The sequence below is a fragment of the Medicago sativa genome, chromosome 2 (genome assembly GCF_051527215.1).
Source record: "Medicago sativa cultivar Bolivia chromosome 2, Bolivia_mono, whole genome shotgun sequence".
Taxonomy (NCBI): Eukaryota; Viridiplantae; Streptophyta; class Magnoliopsida; order Fabales; family Fabaceae; genus Medicago; species Medicago sativa.
This window is the reverse complement of record NC_140750.1, coordinates 53,463,314-53,474,584: the sequence shown is the minus strand read 5'-3', so window position 1 is coordinate 53,474,584 and position 11,271 is coordinate 53,463,314. Positions and strand designations below refer to the sequence as shown.

Below are 11,271 nucleotides of genomic sequence, written 5' to 3'. Positions count from 1 at the left end.
GATGTTATATTACCCTTGAAACAACTTTTACTATTATTAGGCTATCTTGTAACAACTTTTATTCCATATTATTAACAATATTTTGTTGTAACAACGTGTATTCTATATTATTAACAATTTTTCCTTGTAACAACTTTCATTACTCCTTGTAACAACCCTATTACTAATTCATTATTCCATCGTCTACATCATGTTGTTATCGATTACATCGTTATTGTTTCGTTACTTTATTATCCTTATTTAATTAAGTTTAAGGGTAAAACAGTAAAATAATTTTAAAATCCCTCCCCTCCCCTAGTGAACCAAACACACTTTTAATTAAAATGTCTCCCCTCCCCTCCCCTTCGTTAAAATTCCTCCCCTCCCCTCCCCTCCCCTCCTAATTCTCGAACCAAACGGACCCTAAGAGGGGAGGGGAGTGTAATTTATTCTAAAATTTATCTGGAATGAGAATAAATAAAGGAAATTTGTTGAATGTATATTGACTTTTAGAATAGGATCATACATACATATATATATATATATATATATACATGAAAAAAATTATTTTAAAATAGAATTAAAAAAAGAAATACAAAATATATTAAGAATATGATTACTTTTTTGATTTTATAGTTCATAACCTTATGTATTTTTTTGGGAAATGCTAACTGGTGCCTGGAACACTGGTTAAGGATACTAAAAAAGGAAATTATATAATAATTATTGCATTGAAAATTGTGTAATTAATCCATAAATAAGTCAACAAATTTCCTTTTAGAGTAAAAATTTCCTTTTTTTGTATGCTTAACCAGTGCCCCGGGGGCACCGGTTAGCATGACCTTTTTTTTTTTTGAAACATACCTTATGTATATACTGTAAAATAATCTTTTTAAGAGAAATTAAAGGACAAAAACACTTAAATTCAAATTATTTTAAACTTTTTTTTTTACCAAATAAACGAAACTTTTGAAATAAAATAAACATTTAAATTATTTCTTGATTCAATAATGAATTGTATAATTAATTTTATTTAAACAAATAATGTTAAATTTTAATTAAGATTAAATAATTAAAAGGGTTAAACGTTGTTTACCCTTGCAATTTGGGCAAGTTTTAATTTATCACTCTGTAAAAAAAATTGAATTTAAACCTTGTAATTTGAAGATTATTTAGTTTAGACGTTCATGACATCAAATTTCAAAATTTAAGGTACTCTATTCCCCTATAATTTGAGCGAATTTGAGTTTACCCTTGACATATCATTTGTTTTGTATAGTCAAAATTCAAGAAGGTTCAAACCAAAGAATAATACAATTGCAAGGTTGGAATCCAAATTTTTACAAGGGGTTAAACCAGAACTCACCCAAATGACAAAGGGTAAACAACATTTCCTTCAAAAAAAATAAGGGTAAACAACATTTAACCCTAATTAAATTTATTAAAAAAATATTGAGTATGCAAAAAAAATAAAATGTTAACTGCAAAATAAGATAAATATTCGGTGTATACGATCAAAGTTATATATGTGGTTTATTTCCCATCTATTATATGCTGATGACAGTATATTATTTTGTAGAGCCAGACCAGAAGAAGCTTCTGCTATCATGACCATTCTGAATACCTATCAAGCAGTTTCAGGTCAAAGGATAAATCTGGACAAATCAGAAATGGTTCTTAGTCCCAATATATCTTCTGATTTCAAAAAGAGCATTCAGGATTCTCTTCCAGTCAAAATCAATGATAGCCTTCACAAATATCTAGGGATGCCAGTTAACTTTGGGAGATCCAAAGAGCAGGATTTCCAATTTATTATGGATAAAATATGGAAAAAGCTGAAAGGGTGGAAGGAAAAAAATCTCTCATTTGAAGGAAGAGGAGTTCTCATTAGGGCAGTAGCTCAAGCTATCCCCACTTACTACATGAGCTGTTTTTTACTACCCAAAGGTCTCTGTTCTAAAATTGAAAAGGCAGTTTGTTCTTTCTGGTGGGGTACTACTGGTTCCAAGAAGAAAATACATTGGACTAAAAAGGAGAACCTATTCAAGTCTAAGCACATGGGTGGATTGGGGTTTAAAACCCTCAGAGAATTCAACTATGCTATGCTAGCTAAGCAGGCTTGGAGATTTCACACCAACCCATCCTCTCTTATTGCAAAAGTTTTCAAAGCTAAGTATTTTCCCCAGTCAGATATTTTACAGGCTCCTGTTGGCTGCAACCCTAGCTACGCCTGGAGAAGCATCCACTCTTCCATCTGGGTTATTCTTAAGGGAAGCTGCTGGAATATAGGGGATGGAAGCACTACTAGGATTTGGGAGGATAATTGGATTCCCTCCTATAAAAACTACAAGGTTCTATCTCCTATAGAGGCTAACTCTCCAAACAGGTTGGTTAAGGATTTAATTCTTACTAACCCTCTTAGATAGAATTCAGACTATCTCCAAAATCACTTTCTAGCTATAGATAAGGAGCACATAGAACAAATTCCCCTTATAGGAGATCCTCATAAGGATGAATTGATGTGGATGTTTGAATCCAACGGGGTATACTCAGTTAAGAGTGGCTACAGGGCTATTAAGGAATGGCAATCTCAGCATTCTAATACCACTTCTGGAAGTTCTAATAATAACATTTTGTGGAAGAAAATTTGGTCCCTCCATACTATTCCCAGGCACAAGATGTTACTTTGGAGAATTATGCAGGATACTCTACCTGTAAGGAGTGAACTTAGCAAAAGGGGCCACCCATGTACCCTCCTATGCCCCAGATGCAATTCTAAAGTGGAAACTGTTACTCATACTTTTATGACATGTCCCTACATTGACAAAGTCTGGTTTGGATCTACTCTTAACATTAGATTTAAAGACCAGATTAATCCTAACTTCCAAGATTGGCTTTATGACACCATAGTGAACAAAGATGAAGAGATAATTATTCAAATTGCAGCTATCATCTATTCAATTTGGTTCTCCAGAAATATAAGTATTTTTGAAGAAAGGTCCATACCTGAGAATGAAATTATAAGCCGGGCCTCCAATAGCATTAGTGAATTTCGCCAAGCCAAGTCTGAGCTTTCATCCTCTCCGAAGCATTCTACTCGGACTCAGCTACGTCACCCTACTCCTATCACTCGGCCTCAGGTTCAGCTATGGAGGAAACCAGCTCCAGATTGTGTTAAAGCCAATAGCGATGCAAATCTAAAGATGAAGGGTTATTGGGGTTTGGGTTCCATCATTCGGGATGAACAAGGATTAGTGATGGTTGCAGCTACTTGGAGACAACCAGGAGTAGATGAACCTTTGATGGCGGAAGCTTGTGCCATGCTGAATACGGTCTTCCTTGCAATGGAGTGTGGTTTTCGTAGAGTTGTTTTTGAAGGAGACAGTGAGGTCTTGGTCCGTCGGATTCAAAGTGATAGAACTGAGGATAGATCTTATCTGGGTTCCTTTATAAAGGAAATCCAATTGCTCCAATATAAATTTGACATGTGTCAATTTCGTTCTATCCCTAGGTGTTGTAATAAGACTGCTGATAGTATGGTCCAATTAGCTCATACAGATCCTAATAGAGTCTGGATGGAAGAGGTGCCTATAGGAATACATGATGTGTACTATCATGATTTAATTCAATAAATTTCGGTCCTTTATTCAAAAAAAAAAAAAAAGTTATATATGTGGTTTCTAAGGATATTTATGTCAAATAAAAAAGGCTTGAATATGTTATTCGTCCCTGCAAATAGGGGTCGCTTAAAATTTCGTCCCTGCAATCGTTAATCCTTTTTTTTTGCCCCTGCAAAGTTTAATCAGTTAAAAATTCGTCCCTTGACCCAGTTAATGACTGCCACGTCATCAAAATTACCATAATGGCATGGGAATTGACGAAAATACCCCTGGGCTAATTTTTTTCTTAAAAAAAAAATTTTCAAAATTTTGGAAATTCTTTTTTAAATTAAAAAAATCTGAAAAAATAATTAAAAGTCAAAAAAAATTCGGAAAAAAACTGTTAAAATTAAAACTGAAAAATTTTTGGGAAAAAATCGTAAAAAAAATTCGGGAAAAAACTGAATTTTTTTTTAAGGAAAAAAAACAAAAAAAAATAAGCCAGGGGTATTTTCGTCAATTCCCATGCCATTTTGTTAATTTGATGACGTGGCAGTCATTAACTTGGTCAAGGGACGAATTTTTAACTGATTAAACTTTGCAGGGGTAAAAAAAAGGATTAACGATTGCAGGGATGAAATTTTAAGCGACCCCTATTTGCAGGGACGAATAACATATTTAAGCCAATAAAAAAAATCAATTTTGAAAAATAGAAAAAAAATCTAGAATTAAAAATAGTTTTTTTTTAAAACAAACAATAATTAAAATTCAATTAAAAAGTCAAATGAAATAAATATTGGATATGATCATAATAATATAAGTACTTTGTTCATATAAAAATTAGTTTTAAAAAGTAGAAAAAATGAAAATATTGAAAGTAAATGTGGAAACGACATATGACAAAAAAAACTTATACACTAGCATTCAGAAGGTCGCTCTGTATCCGTATAAATAAGTAGTTTTTATGAAATTTTGATTTTGATTAAAAATATAGGTATCGATATTTTTCACTTTCATATTGTAACAAACAATATTTATATTTTTGAATGACACAATCAATATAGCAAATATAATGTAAATTATTATTATCTTTTTGAATGACACCAACAACAATATAACATTCATATAGATAAATTTGTTTAAGAGTATACTTGAAAGTGAAAAAAACATCTCAAAAATCATGTATCACCGTTATTTATTGTGATAAATATATAGATAAATAAAGACAAAATTACACTTTTAATTCTTTAACTTATTTTCAGATAACAATTTGGTCCTTTATCTTTTTTTAGGGTTAATAGTGTTTTATCCCCTTGTAATATAGGTCATTTCTGATTTCCCCCCCTAAAATTTTTAGGTAACCATTTTTTTATTACAAGTTTGTTCTTTTGATTTATTTGCATATAAATTTTCACGCTTCAAATATAAGATTCATATGAAAACATTAATAAAAGACCATATATTTTAAGATTGAGAAGCCATAAGAAAAGAAAATCATAGATTTAACGCTTAACAATTCATGTTTCGATGAGCATATAACTCAGTTGATAAAGACAATGCATAATATATGCAAGGTCTCGGGTTCGATCCCCGAACACTACATAAAAATCTTAACAATTCATATGTAAATGAATCAAAAAGACAAAAAAATAGAATGAGAAAGATAATCGACTAAATTACATACTTAAAATTTAAAGGACTAAAAAATTCAATAAAATTACAATATTGCCATAAATATATATAAAGACACTATTGATTGACATTGATATTTTTCCTAGCCTCATAAAAAAAGTAAAAAAGCATCAAAGTACACAATGTCCACAAATCACCTAACTCTAGTGATCTTCATCACACAAACTCTATCCCAATTTAAAATTTTTTAAAAACCACATGTATTCTCTAAAACTCTATCCCAATTTAAAATTTTTTAAAAACCACATGTATTCTCTATATTGCCCAATTTGCCACACATGCACCTAATTTCACTATCACACGTTTGACACATCCTTCCCTACTTGCGTGTACTTTCCCTATATCTAGGAAAAATCGTTACACATTGAATCAAATCAAGTCATAACAAACTCACAACCTAGTTACCAACACAACACAAACACAAAACCTTGGTGGTTCAGAAAAAAAAACACAAAACCTTGGTAGTTCAGAAAAACACACAAACCAAACATGGCTGATAGTGACAGCATACGAAGTGAACCTCTTCTTGATGAAGTTTCAGACGGTTCTTGGAGACTTAATGTTAAAGAATTTCATCTACCATCACAGAATGTTGTTGATCATGAAAAGAAATCTAAGTTCAGTTTCAATGGTCTTCTTCGTAAGCCTAGTGAGTCATTCTTAAATTTATGTTCTAAAGTTTATGTTTTTTTGGTGTGTTGAATTGTGTGAACCGACCCATTATGTTGTTCTTTGCTTTTTTCAAGATTTTCTTTCATTGATTGATTAAAGTTTCAATTTTGTGTGATGGGTTTGTTCAGTTTTCTGTGATTATGTTGTGCATGTGTTGCTGTTGAATTCTGCAATAAGCCATTGTTAATCCTTTTTCACCTATTTTATTCCTTTTCTGTTTAAAGTTTTCTACTTTTGTGTAATGAGTATGTTTTGTTTTTCATGTGTATGTTTGATATTATCCTGGATATGTCAAAATCACGATGATTTACCGAGATTTTTACTACAAAGTGTAGCTTTTCGAGTATCACGGTGAGTCGCCGTGATTCTGACATACTCACCTTGATATTAAACATAAACTATGATTATGTTTATGTTGCGTATTGAATTCTGCAAAACTTTTAAATTCTCTGTTTTTGGTGGTGATAAGTTGAATTGTGCAAACCTTAAAAAGTAAGATCATGATAATTTTGAATTTTTGTGTTGCTTTATTGTAATAATAGTGGGGATCTTTAATTAAATGAAGAGCCTTTATGATGGATATTCATCAATTTATAGTGCTATTATTATTTGATTTGTTGCAAAAGTAGATGATTGATAAAGATCATGCTTTTTTGTTTTTATTTTCAAGTTGTTGTTACTGTTTCTGAATATACTCCATTATTTTATTTTGTTGTTGCTTTAATCCATTTGTACACAATCAAAGCTTAATCAGATATGAATCTTCCTTCACTTAATTCCTTTACACATCATTATTTTGTCATGTACCTAATTTATAATATTTTTTTAAAGGATAAAATAGTTTTTCATGATAAGTACTTAACAAAAGTTTGTGTGCCATTACCTTGTTCACATAATAAAGTTAACATTTAAAATATTTATTTTTTAATAAGTTGTTGATATGAAAATTCTGAAATTTCTGGTTATCAATTTACCTGAGAAGCTGGTAAAAAATTAGCAGTTAAAAATTTGTGTTTAAAATCAAGTTAAGATTGCTAGTTTCAAGCATCATGCATGACTTAAAGTGTATGTTTGGTTTCATGGTAGAGAGTCAGAAGTGATTTCAGACACATAAAACTGATTTAAAGATGCTTGGATGATGTTGATTGGAATTGATTTTGCCACTAGAAAATATTCCAATAGAATTTGTAGCTTTTGACAATTAAGGTGATTTTTATTATCAATTTTTTTTTCAGGTGAAGGGTTTATTACATTGTTATCAAATTATTTTTCAACTTGCTTTTAGGTGAATGTATTTTGTATCCAAACATAAACACTTAACATTCAACTAACTTTTAACTAAAATTAATTTTACAAAATAATTTTTTGTCACCGCAAAATCAAACACATATACTAGTTTATTAAGTGGTTTTTTTCTTTTTCTGAAGTTTTTGATTATGTTCTGACTTTTGCCTTTGCCTACTTTCTCTGTTTCAGGGAAACAACGCAAGGTGGCCGAGTATTACAAGAAACAAGAGAGACTCCTCGAAGGATTTAATGAAATGGAAGCTATGCATGAAACTGGTTTTTTCCCAGGAGGTCTCTCTGAGGTGATTGTCTATTAATCACTATGATTTACTTACAATTTTCTTATAAACGGAGATGCATTTAACTAGTTTTGATGACTGTAATGTCACTAAAAACTAAGATATTTAGCGTGTCAATTGTGGATTGCGGAAAATATCGGTTTGTGCATATTCTGCTACGCTGCAGTGCTATAGCACTATTATATCCACTATTTGACCACACTTTATACTAAATCGTGTATTGCAGAATAATAACGGTTTGTTTAAATTTACTATGCTATAGTGCTATAGCACCCCTATTTGATAACATTGGTGATTTCCAATTGAACCTAATCGATTCAAACACATGTAGATGAATGATTGAATTTAGTCCATAAAAGAATTCTACTAAATAAAATTGCATTATGTTTGTCAGGATGAAATGAAGCAACTTGCAAAGAGTGAGAGGACGGCAGTACTTGTGTCAAATGCATGTAACTTGGTGCTGTTTGCAGCAAAGGTTTTTGCGTCAATCGAAAGCAGATCATTAGCAGTCATTGCATCAACACTAGATTCTCTTTTGGATCTCTTGTCTGGTTTCATATTGTGGTTTACTTCCAATGCCATGAGCAAGCCAAACCGATATCACTATCCGATTGGAAAGAAACGCATGCAACCGGTGGTAAGACATCTTAGTTAAACTGCAACATGATTGACGAGTCATTTAAAATTTTAGTAAATGCAGTAGTTTCTTAATACACTGAGTGTGAAATACAAATACTTGTGTTTCTATGCAGGGTATCATTGTTTTTGCATCTGTGATGGCAACCTTGGGCTTGCAGATTTTGATCGAGTCTGGTCGGCAAATTGTTGCAAAGGTAATAATTTCAGATCAACTTTTGTTTTTATTACTTGTTCACTATTTAAATTTGAGTTTAATCGTTTTTGTCGTGCGTAGCAGTGTTATAAATTTCTCAGTATCATTCTTTTTCTTATAGGCTAAGCCAGAAGTCGATCCAGTAAAGGTAAATTGGATGATCGGGATTATGGTATTTGTAACTGTAGTGAAGTTCATTCTTATGATCTATTGTCGAAGATTCAAAAATGAAATTGTCAGAGCATATGCACAAGATCATTTTTTTGATGTCATTACTAATTCCGTCGGATTAGCCGCTGCTGTTCTAGCTGTCAAGTTCTTCTGGTGGATGGATCCAACAGGAGCTATTCTTGTAAGTTCATAGCTTCATCTTTTTTCTTCGCATTTTTCTGATTGAGTTAGCATGTTCAACAATTAGTATTTCCATTAATAAATTTCCCATAACTCCACAATGGGTGTAAACTCCTTTCGTATAGGTAGAGGTGTCAATAGAGCCCCAAATTTCAAAGCCCACTCAAAAAAGCCCCCACCAAGCCCACTAAATTAAAGCCCCCTAATTCCCAAAATTATTTTGGGCCAAGCCCCACTATAAAATCTATTTATTTGTGGACCTAAAAAAGTCCCATATTAATTATTTAAATTTTTTTTTTTTACGGTACAAATTTTTTTTTGCGGTAAAAAAAAGTTTTTTTTCAGTAAATTTTTTTTTTTTACAGTAAAAAAATGTTTATAGAAATTTTGGGGCTTGGGGCCTTTTGATTTTTTTATTTGTGGGCTTGCATAAATGTGGGCCTTTTAATCTTGTGAATTTTCAAGTCCCCTTACTATGTGGGTTGGGGCCAAAACTTCAAGGCCTCATGATATTGACACCTCTACGTATAGGCATCGCATGATTTTTTGCTAGTTAGAGGGCGATGCCTGGTACGACAGTAAGGTTATTGTCTTGTGACCTAGAAGCAATGTTTTAAATATTGAACTGAACATTGAACTGGCGGGACCTTTAATCACGGTTCAACCGCTGCCTTTAACCGCTCTTGAACTAGGAAGAAACATCGATCAACCTGCCAAAATAACTGACCATAGTAAAGGCCTGTTTAAGGTTTAATTAGTAGAACTGTTTTGGTTTGGTTTATAAAACACTGTCTGAAAGTTACAAATTCAGATCCTAGAATTTTTCGACCATTTTTCGGAAGCTTCATGGATTAAGCCACCCTTTTTTTCCGGAGTAATCCCCAAAGTTACTTCGGAAGTACACATTGAGAAAACAAACTCAATATTTGTATTGCCCGGACGTGTACGTATGGATAAAAATACTTTTTCTAATAATGATGATTATATGATCCTGAATGTGTATTGCAGATTGCATTATACACAATCAACACATGGACAAAGACAGTGATGGAGAATGTTTGGTCACTCATCGGAAGAACAGCGCCACCTGAATTCTTGGCAAAGTTAACATACCTTATATGGAACCACCATGAACAAATCAAGCACATAGATACAGTTAGAGCATACACATTTGGTGCAGATTACTTTGTGGAAGTTGACATTGTTTTACCAGAAGACATGTTTCTCAACCAAGCACACAACATCGGCGAAACACTTCAAGAGAAGCTGGAACAACTTCCAGAAGTTGAAAGAGCTTTTGTTCACATTGATTTTGAGTTCACTCATAGACCTGAGCACAAGACATCAGTATGATGTTGGAATAGAAGAGAGTTCCTTTCATCTTTTGTTTTGTTTGAGACAAATAACATAGTTTTGGTTTATGGATATGTTTATAGGGTCTGATACTTTGGATTATTTTTGTTTTGTGATATAATTCATCGTTTAGTTGGCTTCAAATTAATAGCTATTGTCTTTGATTTATGTGATGTCATATAAATAAGCTTTGATTGAGACAAAAATAACGTTGAAGATATCATCCAAAACTAATTTTATCTGTACAAGCCATTAAATCCTTATGTTTAATGTTCGGATAAATATAAGTGTTTTTCAAAACTAATTGATAACTTGTTCCTTAAAAAAAAAAAAAAAAAAACTTAAATATAAGTGTTTTGTTTATTCCTTACTTTTCTTTTTAATAAAGTTAAATTTTTTGAAGGATTTTTAGTAAAGGTAATGTTTATTAAAGGTCATGGTGGCCTTGGTTTTTGTAATATGGAAGCCTTTAATCTATCTATATTCAGTAAACAAAGGTTGGAAACTTCTAAATGACTCAACCTCCTTTCTCACTCGTACTCTCAAAGCAAGATATTTTCCTAGAAGAAATTTCTTGGAAGTTGACCTTGATCACAACCCAAGTTACGCATGGAGGATAGGTGACGGTACCAAAATTAATGTTTGGATTTTGGAAGATGACATGGATACACACTCTCCCCTCCCTCAAATCATCCATTTTGCCGTCGCGCCCGACCTTGATGACATTACGGCGCACAACTTACTGACCCAAACCTTGGACTTGTGAAATTCTGACCTTGTCAATTCGATTTAGTCCGAGTGATGCAGCTGCAATTCATACCATCCCTATTTATAATCGTAATCTCGTAAATAAATGTATATGGAAGGCTACAAATGATGGTTCTTATTTTGTGAAAACAGCATACAGGTTGTGCATGGACCTTACCATTGAGACCTCCTCCATCCTCAATAATGTTGACTGGAGTATTATTTGGAACATGAAAGTTCCTCCATGTGTTCACTCATTTTTGTGGTGCATGGCGAATCAATGTCTTCCCACCAAAGACCGCCTCATTACTCGCAGAATCAATTGTAGTGAAACTTGTGTGATTTGCAACCAGTACCGTGAAACACATGTGCATCTTTTCGTGTTTTCTAAGGCTATGAGCTGTTGGGAGAAAACAAGGCTTGTCCGCGAACACCTCCTTACGCTAATGATTTTACA

At 32.6% G+C, this 11,271-nt stretch overlaps 2 protein-coding genes across 3 annotated transcripts; both read left to right on the top strand.

The window, feature by feature from the left end:
• The first annotated feature begins 2,498 nt into the window (after positions 1-2,498).
• On the top strand, positions 2,499-3,611 carry LOC146948879 (uncharacterized). Its single transcript, XM_085748442.1, has one exon. The coding sequence runs from the start codon at positions 2,499-2,501 to the stop codon at positions 3,609-3,611; it is 1,113 nt and encodes a 370-aa protein (XP_085604568.1).
• A 2,030-nt stretch (positions 3,612-5,641) lies between these two features.
• Positions 5,642-10,211, top strand: LOC146948878 (metal tolerance protein 10-like). Of its 2 annotated transcripts, none has more exons than XM_085745051.1 (6): positions 5,642-5,919; positions 7,419-7,531; positions 7,923-8,168; positions 8,284-8,364; positions 8,485-8,715; positions 9,723-10,211. In XM_085745051.1, the coding sequence occupies exons 1-6, from the start codon at positions 5,760-5,762 to the stop codon at positions 10,065-10,067; spliced, it is 1,176 nt and encodes a 391-aa protein (XP_085601177.1). In that variant the 5' UTR covers positions 5,642-5,759; the 3' UTR covers positions 10,068-10,211. The 2 variants fall into 2 exon arrangements, with proteins under 2 accessions (XP_085601177.1, XP_085601178.1); XM_085745052.1 differs by lacking the exon at positions 5,642-5,919 and adding an exon at positions 6,829-7,148.
• Positions 10,212-11,271: the final 1,060 nt, after the last annotated feature.

What these genes read in the sequence shown, in the direction of transcription:
- LOC146948879 (XM_085748442.1), top strand. Translation starts at nt 2,499, where the DNA reads ATGTGGATGTTTGAATCCAACGGGGTATACTCAGTTAAGAGTGGCTAC.
- LOC146948878 (XM_085745051.1), top strand. Translation starts at nt 5,760, where the DNA reads ATGGCTGATAGTGACAGCATACGAAGTGAACCTCTTCTTGATGAAGTT. An exon ending in TGGTCTTCTTCGTAAGCCTA is followed by an intron (nt 5,920 to 7,418) that starts GTGAGTCATTCT and finishes TCTCTGTTTCAG; the next exon opens with GGAAACAACGCAAGGTGGCC. An exon ending in TCCCAGGAGGTCTCTCTGAG is followed by an intron (nt 7,532 to 7,922) that starts GTGATTGTCTAT and finishes TATGTTTGTCAG; the next exon opens with GATGAAATGAAGCAACTTGC.